Source organism: Entelurus aequoreus, linkage group LG14, assembly GCF_033978785.1.
Source record: "Entelurus aequoreus isolate RoL-2023_Sb linkage group LG14, RoL_Eaeq_v1.1, whole genome shotgun sequence".
NCBI classification, from domain to species: Eukaryota; Metazoa; Chordata; class Actinopteri; order Syngnathiformes; family Syngnathidae; genus Entelurus; species Entelurus aequoreus.
The window spans coordinates 38,439,452-38,462,476 of NC_084744.1; the positions used below are offsets into that span (position 1 = coordinate 38,439,452).

Below are 23,025 nucleotides of genomic sequence, written 5' to 3' on the forward strand. Positions count from 1 at the left end.
GGGGAGGCACACACGTGATCCGCGGTTTGATATATGACACAAAAAAAAAAGTTGTTCGCACGTTCAGTCCACACACAGCGTGGTCATGGCGAGCGGAGTAACGGAGGAGCTTGAACGCCCCGCGCCATTTAATCGGTGTGTTTATTATAGGTGCAGACTCCGTTGTGCAAGAAGAGGGTTTTAAACACATGCTGAATGTGCTTGAGCCACGTTACGACATCCTGTCGCGCACCCACTTCAGCGATAAGATTGTGCCAGATCTTTATGAGCAGGAGAAGAAAAAAGTTGTGGATGAACTGTCCCGAGCATCATCTGTTGCGCTCATGACAGACAGGTGCACGTCCAGGGAAACAATGTGACGATAAGCGCTCACTTCATCACAGCAGACTGGCAGATGAGAAGACACGCCCCCTCTACGAGAGTCACCTTGCGCAGGTACTGACAAAAGCAGTGGAGGAATGGAAGATACAAATATCCCAGTCACACGTGATAATGCCAAAAATCAAATAAATGCAGTGGATGAGACAGGACTGGGACCACAGATAGTGCATGTAGTGAATTTGGCATCACATCTCAGTCAATAGGATGAAGCGCCTCCTTGGGAGGATCAGGAAGGAGGTTTTCTACTTCCACACAAGCACAACAGCTGCTCATGTGCTTAAGACAAAGCAAAAAATGCTAAAGCTGCCTACTCATAAAGCTCATACATGATGTCATAAGGAGGTGGAACTCCACTTATGATATGTTGGAGCAGCAGGCAGCTATATACTCTGCATTGACCTACAACACCCTGAAGACAAATGTCAAAGACATCATCAACCTGTCTGATGATGATGTGAGAGTGGCAGAGGAGGTCCTCCAGGTGCTTAAACCCCTCAAAAGTGTTACATCTCTACTGGACACTGAAACTTCATCTGTGTCAATGATCCTGCCACTGAAAACAAGGATTGTACAAACCATGGCTCCAAGTGTGGAAGACAGCAGCATGACTCCAGATGTCAGGCTTTATTTCACTATCTATGTTTCAAGGAAGATAATGTGCCTTCTTATGTTGCTCTTTCAGTTGTTTATTCATGGTCATTGGTCCAAGTTTAAAGAAAGGAGAAATGCCTTTTTATGTTGCACTGATTTTCGTTAATTATGTTAAAAGGAAAATAAAAATGCATGTCAAGTTGATCAACAGATTGTATTATTCTCCAGTGCAATAACAGTATTGTAATGAAGGCTAAAAGGCCATTAATGGGAACTTTAAAAAAAAAAAAGAAGAAAAAAAGAAGTAACTAGTTACTTTTCACAGTAACGCATTACTTTTTGGTGTAAGTTGTCATGTCTGTGATTATGTTTTGTTGTAGTCATGTTCGAATTTGGTTTTGGACTTTTTGTGCACTTTATTTGTCACCATAGCAACCATTAGTTTCACCTGGTTCACATTGTCATGTCACGCACCTGTTCACCTGTCTTGTCACGCACCTGTTTTCACTGATCACGTCACTATTTAAATCTGTCTGTTTCTGTTGTTCGTCCTGGCGTCCTCACACTTTTTCATCACCCTGATTCATGTCATGTTCACAGTTCTTTACCAAGTAAGTTTTTGTTTATTATTGCCACAGTTTGTGTTTTTGTTTTATTGTTCATAGTTTTTGCCATTGTGCAAGTTTTGTTTTCATAGTCAAGTTGTTACCTCCGCTGTGAGCGCCTTTTGTTTGCTTCCTTTTTTTGTAGTTTATTAGTGTCAAAATAAATCATGTATTTAAATTCACGCCTTGCCCGCGCCAATTTTCCTTTGCCTTCCGGAGAAGCAAAACCCAAGAACCCAGTCATGACAGTAGGACGCCAGCAGAAGAGTTTCTCCGCAAAAAAATTGGACAATTTTGACGAGGCAACGTGGGAGGTCCTCCGCGCGATGGAGGAAGAGACGCTGCGTTATTCCTCCGGTAAGCGCAGAGACCTGATGTGGGGGCCAGATGGAAATCTGGTGCCATTGAGCTCCAGTTGGTCCGAGGACGGCGCTGCGTCACCGCAGTCCCGGAAGCGCCGCTCCAGACCAAGGACATCAGGGAAGGCGAGTGGACAGCATGCGGCGCTGCCGCAGGCTCCTCCCACTCCGGGCGGAAGCAGGTTGCTGCCAGCTCCACAGCTCCAAAATGACATCACAGACCAGGATTTTTTTTTTCTGAACTCTTTTTCTTTTGATCATCCGCCTCCAACCAAAGACTCTAAAAACATGATAAGACATTACCAGGACATGTTTTTAGAAATCAGATCCTGTCAATCCAAGCCACCCAAATCCCATGCCCCGCCCCCCAGGACTCAAGCCACGCCCAAGTCACACTTTTTTTTTTCACCCACAAGATCCCAGGTACAAGAAGAAAGACATTTTGGACAATTTAGAGGGGAGGATTCTGCCCTCCTCCTGACCTACCTCCGCCCACCCCAAAAGACGGTTCCAGACCGCGGGGAGCGCGTCTGGGATCCGCTCCTTGAGGGGGGGGGCTAGGGCTGGGAATTGTTCATCGCCATGCCAAGCCACAGCCTCCAGCTCGGCCACCACCACCTGTCTTTCGACCTGCCAAACCACAGCCACCAGCACGGCCACCACCACCTGTCTTTCGACCTGCCAAGCCACAGCCACCAGAACGGCCGCCACCACCAGTTTTTCGACCATGCCAAGATCCACCTGCTCCACGCCCAGCTCCACGCCAAGCGCCACCAGTACCTGCTCCACGCCAAGCGCCACCAGTACCTGCTCCACGCCAAGCGCCACCAGTACCTGCTCCACGCCAAGCGCCACCAGTACCTGCTCCACGCCAAGCGCCGCCAGTCGCAGCTTCACGACGCCAAGTGCCGCCAGTCGCAGCTCCACGACGCCAAGTGCCGCCAGTCGCAGCTCCACAACGCCAAGTGCCGCCAGTCGCAGCTCCACGACGCCTAGTGCCGCCAGTCGCAGCTCCAAGACGCCTAGTGCCGCCAGTCGCAGCTCCACGACGCCTAGTGCCGCCATTCGCAGCTCCACGACGCCAAGTGCCGCCAGTCGCAGCTCCATGCCAAGACCAAGAACCGCCATGCCAAGACCAAGAACCTCCAAGTGACCAAGACCCTCCAAGTGACCAAGTCCAAGACACACCATGCCAAGACCAAGTCCAAGACCCCTCAAGCCAAGACCAAGTCCAAGACCCCTCAAGCCAAGACCAAGTCCAAGACCCCTCATGCCAAGTCCAAGACCAACCACGCCAAGTCCAAGTCCAAGACCAACCACGCCAAGTCCAAGTCCAAGACCAACCACGCCAAGTCCAAGTCCAAGACCAACCACACCAAGTCCAAGTCCAAGACCAACCACACCAAGTCCAAGACCAACCACACCAAGTCCAAGACCAACCACACCAAGTCCAAGACCCTCGCCAAGACCAAGACCCAGACCCACGCCAAGACCAAGACCCAGACCCACGCCAAGACCAAGACCCCCCACGCCAAGACCAAGACCAAGACCCTCGCCAAGACCTGCCACGCCGAGACTCTCCGCCTGACGCACCACGCCGAGCTTCGCTGCCTGCTTCGTCTGCTGCACCTGCGTCATCGGCTGCTTCCACGCCTGCAACGACGACGATGCGCCCACCTCCCCGTCGGCCATGGATATGGCCATTCCCGGGTCGCCCACCTCGTCAGGTACAGCGGCGGTCTACGCGTCGCCGCCACCTGATCCTGCCCCGGTGGATTCGGGGACACCTGGTCTGGCGACCCACCGCCATGTCCCCCTCCCGCCCTCCCATGGCTCTCGATCCTGCCTTGTTTTGTTTGTTTTGGACATCTGGGATCTGTCCGTAAGGGGGGGGGGGGGGGCTCTGTCATGTCTGTGATTATGTTTTGTTGTAGTCATGTTCGAATTTGGTTTTGGACTTGTTGTGCACTTTATTTGTCACCATAGCAATCATTAGTTTCACCTGGTTCACATTGTCATGTCACGCACCTGTTCACCTGTCTTGTCACGCACCTGTTTTCACTGATCACGTCACTATTTAAATCTGTCTGTTTCTGTTGTTCGTCCTGGCGTCCTCACACTTTTTCATCACTCTGATTCATGTCATGTTCACAGTTCTTTACCAAGTAAGTTTTTGTTTATTATTGCCACAGTTTGTGTTTTTGTTTTATTGTTCATAGTTTTTGCCATTGTGCAAGTTTTGTTTTCATAGTCAAGTTGTTACCTCCGCTGTGAGCGCCTTTTGTTTGCTTCCTTTTTTTGTAGTTTATTAGTGTCAAAATAAATCATGTATTTAAATTCACGCCTTGCCCGCGCCAATTTTCCTTTGCCTTCCGGAGAAGCAAAACCCAAGAACCCAGTCATGACATAAGTAACTGAGTTTGTAACTGAGTTACTTTTGAAATAAAGTAACTAGTAATTGTAACTAGTTACTGGTTTTCAGTAACTAACCCAACACTGGGGGCCACACAAGAGGTACACACAGTAAAGGTTTATAGTGGGGCCACACAAGAGGTACACACTGTAAAGGTTTATAGTGGGGCCAAACAAGAGGTATTAACAGTAAAGGTTTATAGTGAAGCCAAACAAGAGGTCCACACTGTAAAGGTTTATAGTGGGGCCAAACAAGAGGTATACACAGTAAAGGTTTATAGTGGGGCCAAACAAGAGGTACACACAGTAAAGGTTTATAGTGGGGCCAAACAAGAGGTACACACTGTAAAGGTTTATAGTGGGCTACACAAGAGGTACACACTGTAAAGGTTTATAGTGGGGCCACACAAGAGGTACACACAGTAAAGGTTTATCGTGGGGCCACACAAGAGGTACACACAGTAAAGGTTTATAGTGGGGCCAAACAAGAGGTACACACAGTAAAGGTTTATAGTGGGGCCAAACAAGAGGTACACACTGTAAAGGTTTATAGTGGGGCCAAAAAAGAGGTACACACTGTAAAGGTTTATAGTGGGGCCAAACAAGAGGTACACACTGTAAAGGTTTATAGTGGGGCCAAACAAGAGGTATACACAGTAAAGGTTTATAGTGGGGCCAAACAAGAGGTAAACACAGTAAAGGTTTATAGTGGGGCCAAACAAGAGGTACACACTGTAAAGGTTTATAGTGGGCTACACAAGAGGTACACACTGTAAAGGTTTATAGTGGGCTACACAAGAGGTACACACTGTAAAGGTTTATAGTGGGGCCACACAAGAGGTACACACAGTAAAGGTTTATAGTGGGGCCAAACAAGAGGTACACACTGTAAAGGTTTATAGTGGGGCCAAACAAGAGGTACACACTGTAAAGGTTTATAGTGGGCTACACAAGAGGTACACACTGTAAAGGTTTATAGTGGGGCCACACAAGAGGTACACACAGTAAAGGTTTATAGTGGGGCCAAACAAGAGGTACACACTGTAAAGGTTTATAGTGGGGCCACACAAGAGGTACACACAGTAAAGGTTTATAGTGGGGCCAAACAAGAGGTACACACTGTAAAGGTTTATAGTGGGGCCAAACAAGAGGTACACACTGTAAAGGTTTATAGTGGGGCCAAACAATGTGCTTTGTGTTCATTGTTTATTTGTACATGTTCACAATGTGCTTGTTCGTTGTTTATTTGTTCATGTTCACAATGTGCTTTGTGTTCATTGTTTATTTGTACATGTTCACAATGTGCTTGTTCATTGTTTATTTGTACATGTTCACAATGTGCTTTGTGTTCATTGTTTATTTGTACATGTTCACAATGTGCTTTTCATTGTTTATTTGTTCATGTTCACAATGTGCTTTGTGTTCATTGTTTATTTGTACATGTTCACAATGTGCTTGTTCATTGTTTATTTGTACATGTTCACAATGTGCTTTGTGTTCATTGTTTATTTGTACATGTTCACAATGTGCTTGTTCATTGTTTATTTGTTCATGTTCACAATGTGCTTTGTGTTCATTGTTGGCCAAAGTCAAACAAAGGAAACAATCTGAATGAGTTGTAGCTTTATTTTGAAGTTATGTTTATCAGTCCGTTCCACGTGGAAATAGATGTTCCTGCGTGTGGCTCCTCAGATAAATAGATGTTCCTGCGTGTGGCCCCTCAGACAAATAGATGTTCCTGCGTGTGGCCCCTCAGACAAATAGATGTTCCTGCGTGTGGCCCCTCAGCTAAATAGATGTTCCTGCGTGTGGCCCCTCAGACAAATAGATGTTCCTGCGTGTGGCCCCTCAGATAAATAGATGTTCCTGCGTGTGGCCCCTCAGACAAATAGATGTTCCTGCGTGTGGCCCCTCAGACAAATAGATGTTCCTGCGTGTGGCCCCTCAGCTAAATAGATGTTCCTGCGTGTGGCCCCTCGGCTAAAATTGGTTTAACAACCTGCTCGAAGTCGTTGGTTTGTAGCGTTTGCATTTTTGTGGCTTCATGTTGTGTTGTAACTTTTTGCGGTTGTGTTGTGGTGTAGATAGATAGATAGATAGATAGATAGATAGATAGATAGATAGATAGATAGATAGATAGATAGATAGATAGATAGATAGATAGATAGATAGATAGATAGATAGATAGATAGATAGATAGATAGATAGATAGATAGATAGATAGATAGATAGATAGATAGATAGATAGATAGATAGATAGATAGTACTTTATTGATTCCTTCGGGAGAGTTCCCTCAGGAAAATTTAAATTCCAGCAGCAGTGTACAAAATTGTAAAAAGTAAATAATGGGGGTATAAATGGAGACAAAATAGAAAAATATTACAATAGAATAAAAATAAAAAGCAACGATGAGAATAAAAATATAACAGTAAAATAAGAATGTGGTGTGTTGTGGCTTTACGTTGTTGTGGTGTAAATGTGGTGTGTTGTGGTGTAAATGTGGTGTTGTGGTGTGTTGTGGCTTAATGTTGTTGTGTTGTGGTGTAAATGTGGTGTGTTGTGGTGTAAATGTGGTGTGTTGTGGCTTTATGTTGTTGTGTTGTGGTGTAAATGTGGTGTGTTGTGGCTTTATGTTGTTGTGTTGTGGTGTTTGCATGTGTAGTAGCTTATGTAAATGTGTTGTGGTTGAAAGTTGTTATTGAGTGAATGCTCCAAACCAGGGGTCACCAACGCGGTGCCCGCGGGCACCAGGTAGCCCGTAAGGACCAGATGAGTAGCCCGCTGGCCTGTTCTAAAAATAGCTCAAATAGCAGCACTTACCAGTGAGCTGCCTCTATTTTTTAAATTGTATTTATTTACTAGCAAGCTGGTCTCGCTTTGCTCGACATTTTTATTTCTAAGAGAGACAAAACTCAAATAGAATGTGAAAATCCAAGAAAATATTTTAAAGACTTGGTCTTCACTAACTGACAAAGAAACAGATAACAGATTTGGTGTCCAGTTCAAAGTGTGACATGATTTATTTAAAAATTTGAGAGAAAATTTTTTTTTTTTTTAAATTAAAATTAAAATTAAAAATTTAAAAATTACAAAAAAATTTGAGAGTTGACTTTTGTATTTTACATGAGTTATTATTTGTACAAACATGGTGCAAAGTAATTCATGATTTGTTAAAAAATGTTAGTGGCTAGCTAGTTAAAATGGGATATTGTGATTTCACAATACTGTCTTAGAAGTGATCATTTGAAAATGTACAATTTGAAAAATGTGCACTTAGAGAAAATATAAAAATAAAGTGTTGCATATTGATATTTATCTGTTTCTATATATATTTATTGTGAGAAATCACTAAGATGATCAGTGTTTCCACAAAGATAAATATCATTAATTATTAATAAGAACATAGAGTTAAAGGTAAATTGAGCAAATTGTCTTTTTCTGGCAATTTATTTAAGTGTGTATCAAACTGGTAGCCCTTCGCATTAATCACTACCCAAGAAGTAGCTCTTGGTTTCAAAAAGGTTGGTGACCCCTGCTCCAAACATTCACACATGCTTTTCTACACCAAAATTAATCTATTTATTCAACTTCTTTAACTTCTTCTTCAGATTTTGGCGCGCTCTACCTTCCACATTTTTCACCTGATTCAAACAGTTCCAACTTCAAACGGTTCAGACTATTCGGGAATCGTGGGCTTTTCCTTGACAAATTTCCAGACTTCCCAGAATTCCAGGTTTTCCAGAACATTTTTCCCATTCAAAATGAATTGGCCATTTTCAAACTTTAACCATTTCCACATTTTTCAACCGATTCAAAGCATTTTCACCTTCAACACATTCCACCATCCTGGAAATTTAAACTACCTTTTTTCCAAGTTCAAAAAAATTCCAGGATTTTCCAGAATTCCTGGTTTTCCAAAGCCCTATTTCCACCTTTTTTTCTAGCGACTACTTCTTCCACATTTTTCAACGTATTTCAACCGTTCCACCGTCAAAACATTCCTCTTAATCAGGACATAAAACAAAGTTGTTTTTTGAACTGGAAAATCTCCCGGTTTTCCCGAAATTCCGTAATATCATTTCTCAATTCAACATGTTACTACTTCGACATTTCTTGACCGATTTGAAAAATTCCAACACCAACCATTCCAACTCATTCAGACCGTTCCAAGTTGTTTTTGTTTTTTTACCATTTTCTAAAAAATTCCCGCTTTTCCAGAAATTCCCACATTTTTGGGAAATTCCCATTGAAATTAATGGGACATTCTTCAAAGTTCCACAACTCCCACATTTGTCATCTGATTCAAACTGTTCCAACTTACAAATATTCAGCCTGTTTGGGAATCGTGTGCTCTACTTCAACAATTCAAAAAAAATTCCAGGATTTCAGTTCAACTTCAGCATTGGAGCATTCACACGCAAGGAATTGCCTCATCTAGTTGCTTTATGTTGTTGTGGTGTTTGCGTGTGTTGTGGTTTTTGCAATGGTGCTGTAGCTGAAAGTTGTGTTGCGGCTTTATGTTGTTGTGTTGTGCCTTTGTTGTTGTGTTGCGGCGGTCACGTTATCTGCGGCTTCTGCAATGGTGTTGTGGCTGAGAGTTGTGTAGTAACTTGTAACCCTTGTACGTTTGTCCCTAGCTGGACAGCATGTGCAACAACACATGCCATTTAATTGTACAGCAAACTGCAATTTGCTATGAAAGGTGTAGAAGTCAGGAACACAAACATCAGTGTTGGATATTCCTACGGTTTCAAAGCAGCGTAAGATGACTCCAAGATGTCCTTTCTGATCCTTGCATACGTTGGGTAAGTAGCAAGTACCTGTAGAAGCAAAGCATAATACTCATGAAAGATCATCTAGGATTACAAAACTAAACTAAACAGAATATTATCTCACTTTATTGCTCACATCTATAGCATCCAAATGTTGTTTTGCTTTCAAGTAGTTCAAAGCAAGTTTGTACCCTGAAAGCCACCTGACACATGTTAGTATTCATGGACATGACTTATGAATGGATCTGTAGACAGTGACAAACCAATAGTTGGGTTGGACTCATTTCCATATTTCCAAGCCAATTTATAGTTGAAGGCCGCATCGCTGAACGCCTGCTCTTTTTCCATGATGAAAGCCCGATATGCATAAGCTTTAAAGCATGACTGCAGAGAACATGTAAAGATTGCAGTTTGAGGAGTATACAATAAGAATAGCTCAAATGCACTGCTTTTCCCCATTTATCAGCACAATTGCAGATCTATCTTTTCATAACCATCCCTTTACGTTGAATGTTTCATGGTGTTAAGCAAACATGTTCAATTATATTAACAATCTCTTTGACAAACAAACAAATGGCAAACATGTTTCCATAATTTATAGTTAATGTCTGATTTGGCTGCATTATTTTCTGTAGCCAGAAGAGATATGGAGGTTGCCTCGTTTTTTTACATCCCATTTTTACTATGACTTGGTTTCAAAATTGTTACAAAACATGAGTCTCGGTTTTCATACTGGACTCTTCAGCATCTACAAACCCCGTTTCCATATGAGTTGGGAAATTGTGTTAGATGTAAATATAAACGGAATACAATGATTTGCAAATCCTTTTCAACCCATATTCAATTGACTGCACTACAAAGACAAGATATTTGATGTTCAAACTCATAAACTTTTTTTTTTTTTGCAAATAGTACTTAACTTAGAATTTCATGACTGCAACACGTGCCAAAGTAGTTGGGAAAGGGCATGTTCACCACTGTGTTACATCACCTTTTCTTTTAAGAACACTCAATAAACGATTGGGAACTGAGGAAACTCATTGTTGAAGCTTTGAAAGTGGAATTATTTCCCATTCTTGTTTTATGTAGAGCTTCAGTCGACAGTCCGGGGTCTCCGCTGTCGTATTTTACGCTTCATAATGCGCCACACATTTTCGATGGGAGACAGGTCTGGACTGCAGGCGGGCCAGGAAAGTACTCACACTCTTTTTTTACGAAGCCACGCTGTTGTAACACGTGCTGAATGTGGCTTGGCATTGTCTTGCTGAAATAAGCAGGGGCGTCCATGAAAAAGGCGCTTAGATGGCAGCATGTTGTTCCAAAACCTGTATGTACCTTTCAGCATTAATGGTGCCTTCACAGATGTGTAAGTTACCCATGCCTTGGGCACTAATGCACCCCCATACCACCACAGATGCTGGCTTTTGAACTTTGCGTCGATAACAGTCTGAATGGTTCGCTTCCCCTTTGGTCCGGATGACAAGATGTCGAATATTTCCAAAAACAATTTGAAATGTGGACTCGTCAGACCACAGAACACTTTTCCACTTTGCATGAGTCCATCTTAGATGATCTCAGGCCCAGAGAAACTGGCGGTGTTTCTGGATGTTGTTGATAAATGGCTTTCGCTTTGCATAGTAGAGCTTTAACTTGCACAGATGTAGCGACAAACTGTATTTAGTGACAGTGGTTTTCTGAAGTGTTCCTGAGCCCATGTGGTGATATCCTTTAGAGATTGATGCCGGTTTTTGATACAGTGCCGTCTGAGGGATCGAAGGTCACGGTCATTCAATGTTGGTTTCCGGCCATGCCGCTTACGTGGAGTGATTTCTCCAGATTCTCTGAACCTTTTGATGATATTATGGACCGTAGATGTTGAAATCCTTAAATTTCTTGCAATTGCACTTTGAGAAACGTTGTTCTTAAACTGTTTGACTATTTGCTCACACAGTTGTGGACAAAGGGGTGTACCTCGCCCCACCCTTTCTTGTGAAAGACTGAGCATTTTTTGGGAAGCTGTTTTTATACCCAATCATGGCACCCACCTGTTCCCAATTAGCCTGCACACCTGTGGGATGTTCCAAATAAGTGTTTGATGAGCATTCCTCAACTTTATAAGTATTTATTGCCACCTTTCCCAACTTCTTTGTCACGTGTTGCTGGCATCAAATTCTAAAGTTAATGATTATTTGCAAAAAAATTTTTTTTTATCAGTTTGAACATCAAATATGTTGTCTTTGTAGCATATTCAATTGAATATGGGTTGAAAATTATTTGCAAATCCTTGTATTCCGTTTATATTTACATATAACACAATTTCCCAACTCGTATGGAAACGGGGTTTGTACATGCTGCCGCTAGGTGACGTCATACATGTTAGCGTTCACTGTTATGATGATGACACCCAACTCTACATGCCCTTAAACATGACCAACACGCCGGATTGTAGTCACCTGGAGGCGTGTCTTAATGAAATTAAACAGTCACCTGGAGGCGTGTCTTAATGAAATTAAACAATCACCTGGAGGCGTGTCTTAATGAAATTAAACGATCACCTGGAGGCGTGTCTAAATGAAATTAAACAATCACCTGGAGGCGTGTCTTAATGAAATTAAACAATCACCTGGAGGCGTGTCTAAATTAAATCAAACAATCACCTGGAGGCATGTCTTAATGGAATTAAACAATCACCTGGAGGCGTGTCTTAATGAAATTATACAATCACCTGGAGGCGTGTCCTAATGAAATTGAACAATCACCTGGAGGCGTGTCCTAATGAAATCAAACAATGGATGTCCGCTAACTTATTGCAACTCAACGCTAAGAAAACGGAAATGCTGATTATCGGTCCTGCTAGTCACGACACTTATTTAATAATACCACCTTAACATGTTACAACCAAACAATTATACACCTATTTAATAATACCACCTTAACATGTGACAACCAAACAATTATACACCTATTTAATAATACCACCTTAACATGTGACAACCAAACAATTATACACCTATTTAATAATACCACCTTAACATGTGACAACCAAACAATTATACACCTATTTAATAATACCACCTTAACATTTGACAACCAAACAATTATACAACTATTTAATAATACCACCTTAACATGTGACAACCAAACAATTGTACAACTATTCAATAATACCACCTTAACATGTGACAACAAACAATTACACAAAGTGACTCGGTAAAGAATCTGGGTATTATCTTCGACCCAACTCTCTCGTTTGAGTCACACATTAAGAGTGTTACTAAAACAACTCTCTCGTTTGAGTCACATCATTATTCATGCGTTCGTTGCGTCTCGTCTCCATTATTGCAACCTATTATTTTCATGTCTCGCTATGTCTACCATTAAAATATTACACTTGGTACAAAATGTGTCTGCTTGACCTTTGACAAAAAAGTTTGATCATATTACGCCTATACTGTATATACCTTTATATACCTATACTGTATACACCTTTATATACCTATATACATACATATGTATATATATATGTATATATATATATATATATATATACATATATATATATATATATATATATATACATATATATATCTATCTATATATATATATATATGTATATATATATATATATATATATATAGATATATATATACACATATATATGGCGGCGCATGGGAATGCAGCGGCTATGCTAACGCTCTTGGGAGTGTAGAGCAATTTGGCAAAAAACACCCGTCATTTCTGTCAATTTCATGGCTGGCTCAAAGCGTGAACACTCTGTGATCACATACGACCGACAGACAATTCTGGATGTGGATGGATCGGGTCGTTATAGACTGAAAGATGCATGTACGGTGGACCTCCTCGCTAGCATGGGAATACTTTGTGGGCTACATCGAGCGGCCTTTGTAGCAGCGGAGTCAAGTGCTAGCGGTGACCGCCAATGGAGACGACATAAGCGGTGCGAGCGGAAGCAGAAGCGGGGATGCCGAGCTGGGCTAACAACAAAGAGAAAAGCTAACCAAAGAAGCGTGGAGTCTCCGGGTAAGAAGCCATTTAAACTAGAACTAGCCGGCGTCAGGCTGGATAATCCCTGCACACATAGCAATTCTCTTAGAATAAAACACAACTCACATAATGTTTTTTCTTTTGTGACCGTGTCAGAGGCAGACATACAGTGTACTGAGGTAGCTAACTATGATGCGTTCAGTTTATCGCAACATCAAGCAAACAATCTGAATATCCCCGTCGTATCAATTCCTAGATATGGTCGAAACTATTTAAAGTGCAATACGCATAATAAACGCAACATTATTAATATTGCTACTTCGGATAATTTCAACAAACAATCCTCAAAACAGCCCACTACCTATAATATGGGCTTTTTAAACATAAAATCATTATCTTCCAAAACGCTATTAGTTAATGAAGTCATTAGAGATAACAAACTTGACGTCGTTGGTCTCGCCGAGACCTGGCTCAAACCAGACGATTTTTTTGCGCTAAATGAGGCATCTCCTCCTGGCTATACCAATACACATGTTGCCCGACCTCTTAAAAGGGGAGGGGGTGTCGCACTAATATACAATGAAAACTATAATCTTACACCTAACCTAAATAATAAATATAACTCGTTTGAGGTGCTCACTTTGAGGTTTGTCACACCGCTGCCTCTCCACCTGGCTGTTATCTACCGCCCCCCTGGGCCCTATTCGGACTTCATCAGTGAATTCTCAGAGCTTGTTGCTGATCTAGTGACGCACGCCGACAATATAATCATAATGGGGGACTTTAATATCCATATGAATACCCCATCGGACCCTCCATGCGTGGCGCTCCAGACTATAATTGATAGCTGTGGTCTTACACAAATAATAAATGAACCCACGCATCGCAACGGTAATACGATATATCTAGTGCTTGTCAGGGGTGTCACCACCTCTAAAGTTACGATACTCCCGTACACTAAAGTAATGTCCGATCATTACCTTATAAAATTCGAAGTTCTGACTCATTGTCAACTAATAATAATAATAATAACTACTATAGCAGCCGCAACATTAATGCTGCCACAACGACGACTCTTACTGACCTACTGCCTTCGGTAATGGCACCATTCCCAAATTATGTGGGCTCTATTGATAACCTCACTAACAAGTTTAATGACGCCCTGCGCGACACCATTGATATTGTAGCACCGCTAAAGCTAAAAAGGGCCCCTAAAAGACGTACCCCATGGTTTACAGAAGAAACTAAAGCCCAGAAATTATCATGTAGAAAGCTGGAACGCAAATGGCGTGCGACTAAACTTGGTTTTCCATCAAGCATGGTGTGATAGTTTAATAACTTATAAACGCATGCTTACCTCAGCTAAAGCTAAATATTACTCAAACCTCATCCACCTCAACAAAAATGATCCTAAATTTCTGTTTAGTACAGTAGCATCGCTAACCCAACAAGGGACTTCTCCCAGTAGCTCCACCCACTCAGCAGATGACTTTATGAATTTCTTTAATAAGAAAATTGAAGTCATTAGAAAAGAGATTAAAGACAATGCATCTCAGCTACAACTGGGTTCTATTAACACAGATACGACTGTATATACGACGGATACCGCCCTCCAAAATAGTTTCTCTCTCTTTGATGAAATAACATTGGAGGAATTGTCAAAATGTGTAAATGGGACAAAACAAACAACATGTTTACTTGACCCAATTCCTGGGAAACTTATCAAGGAGCTTTTTGTATTACTAGGTCCATCAGTGTTAAATATTATAAACTTATCACTTTCCTCTGGGACTGTTCCCCTAGCATTCAAAAAAGCGGTTATTCATCCTCTACTCAAAAGACCTAACCTCGATTCCGATCTCCTGGTAAACTACCTTCCGTTTATCTCGAAAATCCTCAAAAAAATTGTAGCACAGCAGCTAAATGAACACTTAGCGTCTAACAATCTCTGTGAACCTTTTCAGTCCGGATTCAGGGCAAATCACTCTACGGAGACAGCCCTCGCAAAAATTACTAATGATCTATTGCTAACGATGGATTCTGATGCTTCATCTATGTTGCTGCTTCTTGATCTTAGCGCCGCTTTCGATACTGTTGATCATAATATTTTATTAGAGCGTATCAAAACGCGTATTGGGATGACAGACTTAGCCTTGTCTTGGTTTAACTCTTATCTTACTGACAGGATGCAGTGTGTCTCCCATAACAATGTGACCTCGGACTATGTTAAGGTAACGTGCGGAGTTCCGCAGGGTTCGGTTCTTGGCCCTGCACTCTTTAGTATTTACATGCTGCCGCTAGGTGACATCATACGCAAATACGGTGTTAGCTTTCACTGTTATGCTGATGACACTCAACTCTACATGCCCCTAAAGCTGACCAACACGCCGGATTGTAGTCAGCTGGAGGCGTGTCTTAATGAAATTAAACAATGGATGTCCGCTAACTTTTTGCAACTCAACGCTAAGAAAACGGAAATGCTGATTATCGGTCCTGCTCAACACCGACATCTATTTAATAATACCACCTTAACATTTGACAACCAAACAATTAAACAAGGTGACTCTGTAAAGAATCTGGGTATTATCTTTGACCCAACTCTCTCGTTTGAGTCGCACATTAAGAGTGTTACTAAAACGGCCTTCTTTCATCTCCGTAATATCGCTAAAATTCGTCCCATTTTGTCCACAAGCGATGCTGAGATCATTATCCATGCGTTCGTTACATCTCGTCTCGATTACTGTAACGTTTTATTTTCGGGCCTCCCTATGTCTAGCATTAAAAGATTACAGATGGTACAAAATGCGGCTGCTAGACTTTTGACAAAAACAAGGAAGTTTGATCATATTACGCCTATACTGGCTCACTTGCACTGGCTTCCTGTGCACCTAAGATGCGACTTTAAGGTTTTACTACTTACGTATAAAATACTACACGGTCAAGCTCCTGCCTATCTTGACGATTGTATTGTACCATATGTCCCGGCAAGAAATCTGCGTTCAAAGAACTCCGGCTTATTAGTGATTCCCAGAGCCCAAAAAAAGTCTGCGGGCTATAGAGCGTTTTCTATTCGGGCTCCAATACTATGGAATGCCCTCCCGGTAAAAGTTAGAGATGCTACCTCAATAGAAGCATTTAAGTCTCATCTTAAAACTCATTTGTATACTCTAGCCTTTAAATAGACTCCCTTTTTAGACCAGTTGATCTGCCGTTTCTTTTTTCTTTTCTACTCTGCTCCAAACCCGGGGTGGACCGCTAGCCTGTCCATCAGATGGGGACATCTCTACGCTGCTGACTCGTCTCCACTCGGGATGGTTCCTGCTGGCTCCACTATGGACTGGACTTTCGCTGATGTGTTGGACTTTCACAATATTATGTCAGACCCACTCGACATCCATTGCTTTCGGTCTCCCCTAGAGGGGGGGGTTACCCACATATGCGGTCCTCTCCAAGGTTTCTCATAGTCATTCACATTGACGTCCCACTGGGGTGAGTTTTCCTTGCCCGTATTTGGGCTCTGTACCGAGGATGTCGTTGTGGCTTGTGCAGCCCTTTGAGACACTTGTGATTTAGGGCTATATAAATAAACATTGATTGATTGATTGATTGATTGATAGATATATATATTCAGTGACGTGCAGTCCGGGGAGGCAGTGCCTCACGTGCCATCATGGAAAGAAAAAAAATGTGTTAAATTGTTATATGTATCCAGTGATTATACTATAAAGTTATTTTCCATTTAACTTCACCAGTTTTAGATTATTTTTATTAAAAATCGCTGAATTTTCACATTTGCCGTTCAAATACTGAGAAGAGACTTGCGGTGAGTCACCAGCCAGTTGAGCCTCACCATGGATTGCGCAATGACTCGGCTAACTGCTGGCCTGCTGTGCAGTGAGACCGTATTGCTATATGAACTATATTATACATTTCCATAGTTTAGTTAGCTGAGGTATATAATGTACAGTGTATTTTGTCAACAACTGTATGTGTGTAACGTATTTCTTGTGCTGAGCAATCATAAAACGGCTGCGAAGACGCACTGGGTGAGGCACGCAGTTCTCCTGGTGGTAGAGGGCGCTAGTGATCCCAGGGATCATTCTTGTGACTACTCGGCTGCAGAATAAGTGACAACAAGCTACAGTTAGCAAGTCAAGTGCAGCGGCAGCGATCGTTTATTTTTTCCTCTCGCCTGGACTTTTAACATGGAGGATTACATATCTAAAATAAAACAGTTTTCTAAACTGGACTTTCAATCGAAGCAGGAGGTAATAATTAAAGGAAGACCAACGCCGGAGCTAAAAGGTTTGCTTCAGACTTCGGGACAGAAGACCCGTTCTTTTCAAACGGCGTGGTACACACAAAAAGGCTGGCTGTGTGGATGTCCAGCAAGAAACCGCCTTTTCTGCTTTTCCTGTCTTCTTTTCTCTTCGTGTGACAATGTCTGGACTCAGATGGGATATTGTGACCTGAAGAATTTGCAGAGAAGCCTCATCAAACATGAGCGGTCGACCACTCACATTCAAAGCCAGATCGCGCTCAAAACGTTCGGAATGTCCAGGTTAGACTTGGCTTTGGATGAACAGCGAAGACTCAACATCAGAACCCACAATGCTAAGGTAAAGGAGAACCGAGAGATTTTAAAAGACCTCATCAATGTCACCTGCTTCCTCGCCAAACAGCAACTGGCATTCTGTGGAAATGATGAAAGTGCAGGCTCTACCAATCGTGGCAACTATGTTGAACTCTTGCATGCTATTGCTGAGAAAGATGACATGCTAGCTAGGCATTTGGAGACATCCACTGTATTTTCTGGTTTATCAAATAGAATACAGAATGATTTAATCGAAGCAGTTGGGGATGTCATTAGAAATGACATTAAAAAGGAGATCAGTGCAGCCCCATTTGTTGCTGTAGAAGTGGACGAGACCACAGATGTCACAAACCAAGCTCATATTACGGTATGTGGCTACAACTGAAGCAGGCTGTGAGGTGAGGGAGGCGTTTTTGGGATTTGATGTCAGTAATGACAGACGCGCTCCTGCCATTGCTGAGTATGTCCTGGGAGTGTTGGAGAAGTATGACTGTGTTGAAAAGTTTGTAGCTCAGACCTATGATGGGGCCGCTGTAATGGTCTCAGAGCTTAATGGCGTGCAAGCTAAAATTAAAGAAAGAGTGCCCGAAGCCATGTTCACCCACTGTTACGCACACAAGCTGAACTTAGTGCTATTGCATTCAGCAAAGTGCATGCCCGAGTGTCGCACGTTTTTTAAAACAGCTGAGGGACTAGCCTCATTTTTCAGCAAGTCCACAAAGCGCACTCACTTGCTGGATGATGTTGTCAAGCGCCGTTTACCCAGAGCAGCGCCCACAAGATGGAGCTCTAACTCTAGGCTGCTGCAGACAATAAGCATGCACCACGATGATCTGCGCGTGTTATTTCACATCATCATTGAAAATCCTGACAGCTGGGATAATGACACGCTGATGATGGCAGCAGGATACGATCAGTGGCTGTCAAAAGCACCTACATGCTTTCTCCTTATGGTATATGAGGACATTTTCAATGAGACTAATGCACTTTTTAGAGTGCTGCAAAACAAAGTGATGGACATTGAATATTGTCTTGCACGCATCCGCGACACCATTGCAGCTCTCGAGCGCATGAGACTGGAGTTCAAAAGTTTCTGTGACCGATTTGAGAAGAAATGCAGCGCACTTGGCCTGGCAGAGAGTGGAGGCAGACAGTCAATTAGATTTGAACGAAAACGAGTGTTCTGTAACATTCTGGATGACATAAGCTATCAAATGAAGGCTAGGTTTGATCATTTTGGTGAGCTGGCTTTCCTTGGTTTGGTTGATTGTTCAAAATTCAGTGAAATGTCAAAACATTTTGATGACGCAAAACTGCAGAGCCTGTCAAAATGTGCCAGATTCTTTGACTTTGTGCAACTAAAGGCGGATCTTGTTGGACTGTATAGCTCACAAACGATGAGGGATGAATGTAAATCTCCTGGACAGCTTTTTGGCCCAGAAGGACCTCATCCTGTTCCTGAGGCGACAAAGTTACTCCAGCTAGTGCTCACTGTTCCAGCTACTACAGCATCGGTGGAGCTGTCATTCTCAGCACTGAAAAGAATCATAACATACAGTCGGAACAGGACCGATCAAGGACGACTTTCTTCCCTGGCAGTGATCTCCATCGAGACAGAGAGACTTTTAAAACTGAAGAAAGATAAGGAAGACTTCTATAAACAAGTTATCGTTGCTTTTGTTCAGAAGGAGCGGCGCATGGACTTCATTTATAAGTAAAGCTAAGACCATGATAACGTTTTTTTTAATTAAATGTGCTTTTTTGTGTGCTACAGTTTGTATGTGTAAAGAATGCTGGTATGAGCTTTTAAACATAACCCGTTAACTGCTGCCAATCAAATGGTGAATAAGATACTCTTTAGGGTTCATATGTTTGTAAATCTGACTGTGATGAAGTCAGTGCCTCACCAGCCATAAACCTCACCGCACGTCACTGATATATATATATAGTGTCTCATCTGTGCACTTAAGATGTGACTTTAAGGTTTTACTACTTGGAATAAAATAAAGGGTCTATCTTGCTGAATGTATTGTACCATATGTCCCGGCAAAAAATCTGCGTTCAAAGAACTCCGGCTTATTAGTGATTCCCAGAGCGTGGGTCCCCACATCTGCGGTCCCTTTTTAAGGTTTCTCGTTGTTCCAATTGGGTTGAGTTTTTTTCTTGCCCTGATGTTGGATCTGAACCAAGGATGTCGTTGTGGCTTGTGCAGCCCTTTGAGACACTTGTGATTAAGGACTATATAAATCAACTTGGGACGGCGTGGCAAAGTTGGTAGAGTGGCTGTGCCAGCAATCGGAGTGTTGCTGGTTACTGGGGTTCAATTCCCACCTTCTACCTTCCTAGTCACGTCCGTTGTGTCCTTGGGCAAGACACTTCACCCTTTGCCTCTGATGGCTGCTGGTTAGCGCCTTGCATGGCAGCTCCCGCCATCAATGTGTGAATGTGTGTGTGAATGGGTAAATTGTGGAAATACTGTCAAAGCGCTTTGAGTACCTTGAAGGTAGAAAAGCGCTATACAAGTATAACCCATTTATCATTTATCATTTAACTTTGATTGATTGATGTGAGAGTCATGATTTATGATCAAGCGTGAACTTTTCCAAACTCATAGGCAATACAACATAAGCTGCTTCAGTTGCTTCTTCTTTATTTTATGGCAGGTTGCAAACAACGTTGTTAACAGCTGAAGCTAGCTAGTACTTAGTAGAATAAAAAGAAGCTAGTAGAGAAGCTAGAGGAAGTCTCAGTAAAGGACAAGAAGACAGTTAGTTTTAGCTTTGACAACAGCTGCATATAAATGGAGCATTGTTAGCGTTTTTTAAATGTTTTTTTTAGAGTGCCTTATGGGCAAAACAGACGAATTCTATTGTCTGCATTGTTAGTTTTTCACTAAAACATGTGGTCTTGTCTATTGTTTAGCAACACAGTTTTAACAGAACATAAAGGGGAACACAGAGAATGTCATGATGTTAAAATAGTTCTAATGTATGTGAAGCAACAATATCATATGTGGAAACTGGGACTAACCTTGTTGTAGTTAAGACATCTCTTTAGGAAGTCATCGGCCAGGTCGTACTTCCCTGAATGGATGTAAATATCAGCCAGGAGCAGCCAGCTCTTCTCAAATTCGTCAGCATCAACAATATTCCAAGTCATCTTTGCTATATGTTTGAGTTGGTTCCTGGCTTGAGCTAGTTGTTTCACCATCATGAAGGCTGATGCAATGGCCAGCAGGGCTGGTACGTGGTCCTTCTGAAGTCAAGCAAGACATCCTGGTTGTAAAGGATCAAGACAGATGCACTAGACCAGGGGTCGGCAACCCGCGGCTCCGGAGCCGCATGCGGCTCTTTGACCACTCTCATGCGGCTCAGCTGTATACTTGCCGACCCTCCCGATTTTCCCCGGGAGACTTCCGGATTTCATTGCCTCTCCCAGAAATCTCCCGGGGCAAATATTCTCCGATTTTCACCCTAACAACAATAATAAGGGCGTGCCGTGATGGCACAGTATTAACGCCCTCTACAATCTGTACTAACAGAGAGCGAGTCCAGCCACATGTTGTATGCAGCTTCTGCTTGCACACGTTAGTGACAGCAAGGCATACTTAGTCAATAACCACACAGGTTACACTGACGGTGGCCGTATAAAACAACTTTAACACTCTTACTAATATGCGCCACACTGTGAACCAAAACCTAACAAGAATGACAAACACATTTCGGGAGAACATCTGCACCGTAACACAACATAAACACAACCTACACAGCAGAACAAATACCCAGAATCCCATGCAGCCCTAACTCTTCCGGGCTACATTATACACCCCTGCTACCCGTTTACTGATTGCACTTAATTCCATAAACAATTCATCTTAATGAAACAACCGCTCCCTCCATGACACTCAAATGTTTGCGAGTGACATGAAAATAAGCTCTGACTACCTTAAAGTAAGCTCTGACTCCCTTAAAGAAGAATTCATTTGAGAACTCTGTTGGTTTGTGAATCTCCCAACATTAAATATGAGATGGCCTTTCTTTTTCATACATTCTATTTTTTAAGAGAAAATAGTCTTATATTTGGGTCAATGTGGGAACTTCACTTTTCTACTTACCATACTTGTTGCTATCTCTGTGAAAACAGAGATGGCTTTTTCTATGTTTGTCTTTGGGTTAGTCGCCAGTAAGCAATAATTATCCAGGATACGAAGGTGTGCGTGTCCTGCTGGTGTCTCTGGCTTTATCTCCGTCAGTAGCTGCTGAGCTGTTGTCACAGCAACCAACTGCATCTCCTGCTTTTCTGTGTAGGTTCTGATGAGAGAATGTGTTGAATGTCCAGCCAAAGGGCTCTTGCGTAATCAATCTTCTTACCCAGTTCCGCAATCTGTTTTAAATAATTCTATTCCCATGGTGTCATTATTCAGATTTAGGTAGATTTCAATCATCTTATAGAGAGCGTTTTGACCCCACTTGGTGTCTTTCCGTGCCTGGTTGAGGTGTTGCAGAGCAGCATTAGGTTCTCCTGTGTACCTGAGCGACAAGCACTATGTTCTAGTATAATGTAGAAAACCAACGGCACTATAATTGTACAAACACACATTGCAAACTTACCAAAGATAAAGTCCCTTACAGTAGATAAAGCCAGGGTCAAACTTGGCCTTGGAAGAATGCTGTTCTGCTCTATAAAAAAGTATTGGCACGTCTTCCAACTTTCCTGTCCTCCTCAGCAGGTCAATAAAGCGTGAAAAGGTAGGGTAGTTGTCTGAAATGACAAAATAAAAGTTCAGATGTCGAGCAAAGATATTCTCTGAATTCTAACAAACATGTTGATTTTGCACCTGGCTTGCGCTCCAACAGTCGCTGATAGCAGAAAATGGCCTGTTCATAGTCATGTTTCCTGAACATAAGGTCAGCCATCATCTAAACACAAACACATGTTGTAAAACTAATACTCTAATTTGCCTTGCCCAAAATTATGAAATGAATTAGGAACGTCTCTATTTTCCAATTCAATTTCATGAATTTTAATTGAGTGTAGAAAGAATCTGGTTCCCTCTCCTGCAAGCTGCTGGAGCTACTTGGCATTCCAGTAGACCTTTCCATCCAAACATGACAAATTCTTCCTGCTACCTGATGTACGGAATTGCTCTAAATTGAAATGAATGGAATTCCACTTTCTGTGATTCCAAATCAAATTCATATTTAACATCCTGTGGGTTGGAGCCATCCATCCATTTTCTACCGCTTGTCCAGTTAAAATTGTTCAAATGAATTTAATTGAAATTTCCAATTCACAATTTTGCACC

The 23,025-nt window shown here is 42.1% G+C and overlaps 1 protein-coding gene across 11 annotated transcripts in view; it reads right to left on the reverse strand.

Annotated features, from left to right (window-relative positions):
• Positions 1–23,025, reverse strand: part of LOC133664858 (tetratricopeptide repeat protein 21B-like) — an 86,902-nt gene that overhangs the window by 48,213 nt on the left and 15,664 nt on the right. For 3 of the 11 annotated variants that reach the window (XM_062069826.1, XM_062069831.1, XM_062069824.1), the window contains 8 exons: positions 22,558–22,639; positions 22,331–22,481; positions 22,091–22,249; positions 21,835–22,030; positions 20,751–20,975; positions 9,385–9,505; positions 9,246–9,313; positions 9,096–9,169 (listed from right to left, as the gene is read on the reverse strand). In XM_062069826.1, the coding sequence (XP_061925810.1) occupies positions 9,096–9,169; positions 9,246–9,313; positions 9,385–9,505; positions 20,751–20,975; positions 21,835–22,030; positions 22,091–22,249; positions 22,331–22,481; positions 22,558–22,639 (1,076 nt within the window). Of the gene's footprint in view, positions 1–6,165; positions 9,170–9,245; positions 9,314–9,384; positions 9,506–20,750; positions 20,996–21,834; positions 22,031–22,090; positions 22,250–22,330; positions 22,482–22,557; positions 22,640–23,025 lie in introns of those variants that run through there. The other 8 variants (XM_062069825.1, XM_062069828.1, XM_062069827.1 and 5 more) reach the window with 8 other exon arrangements.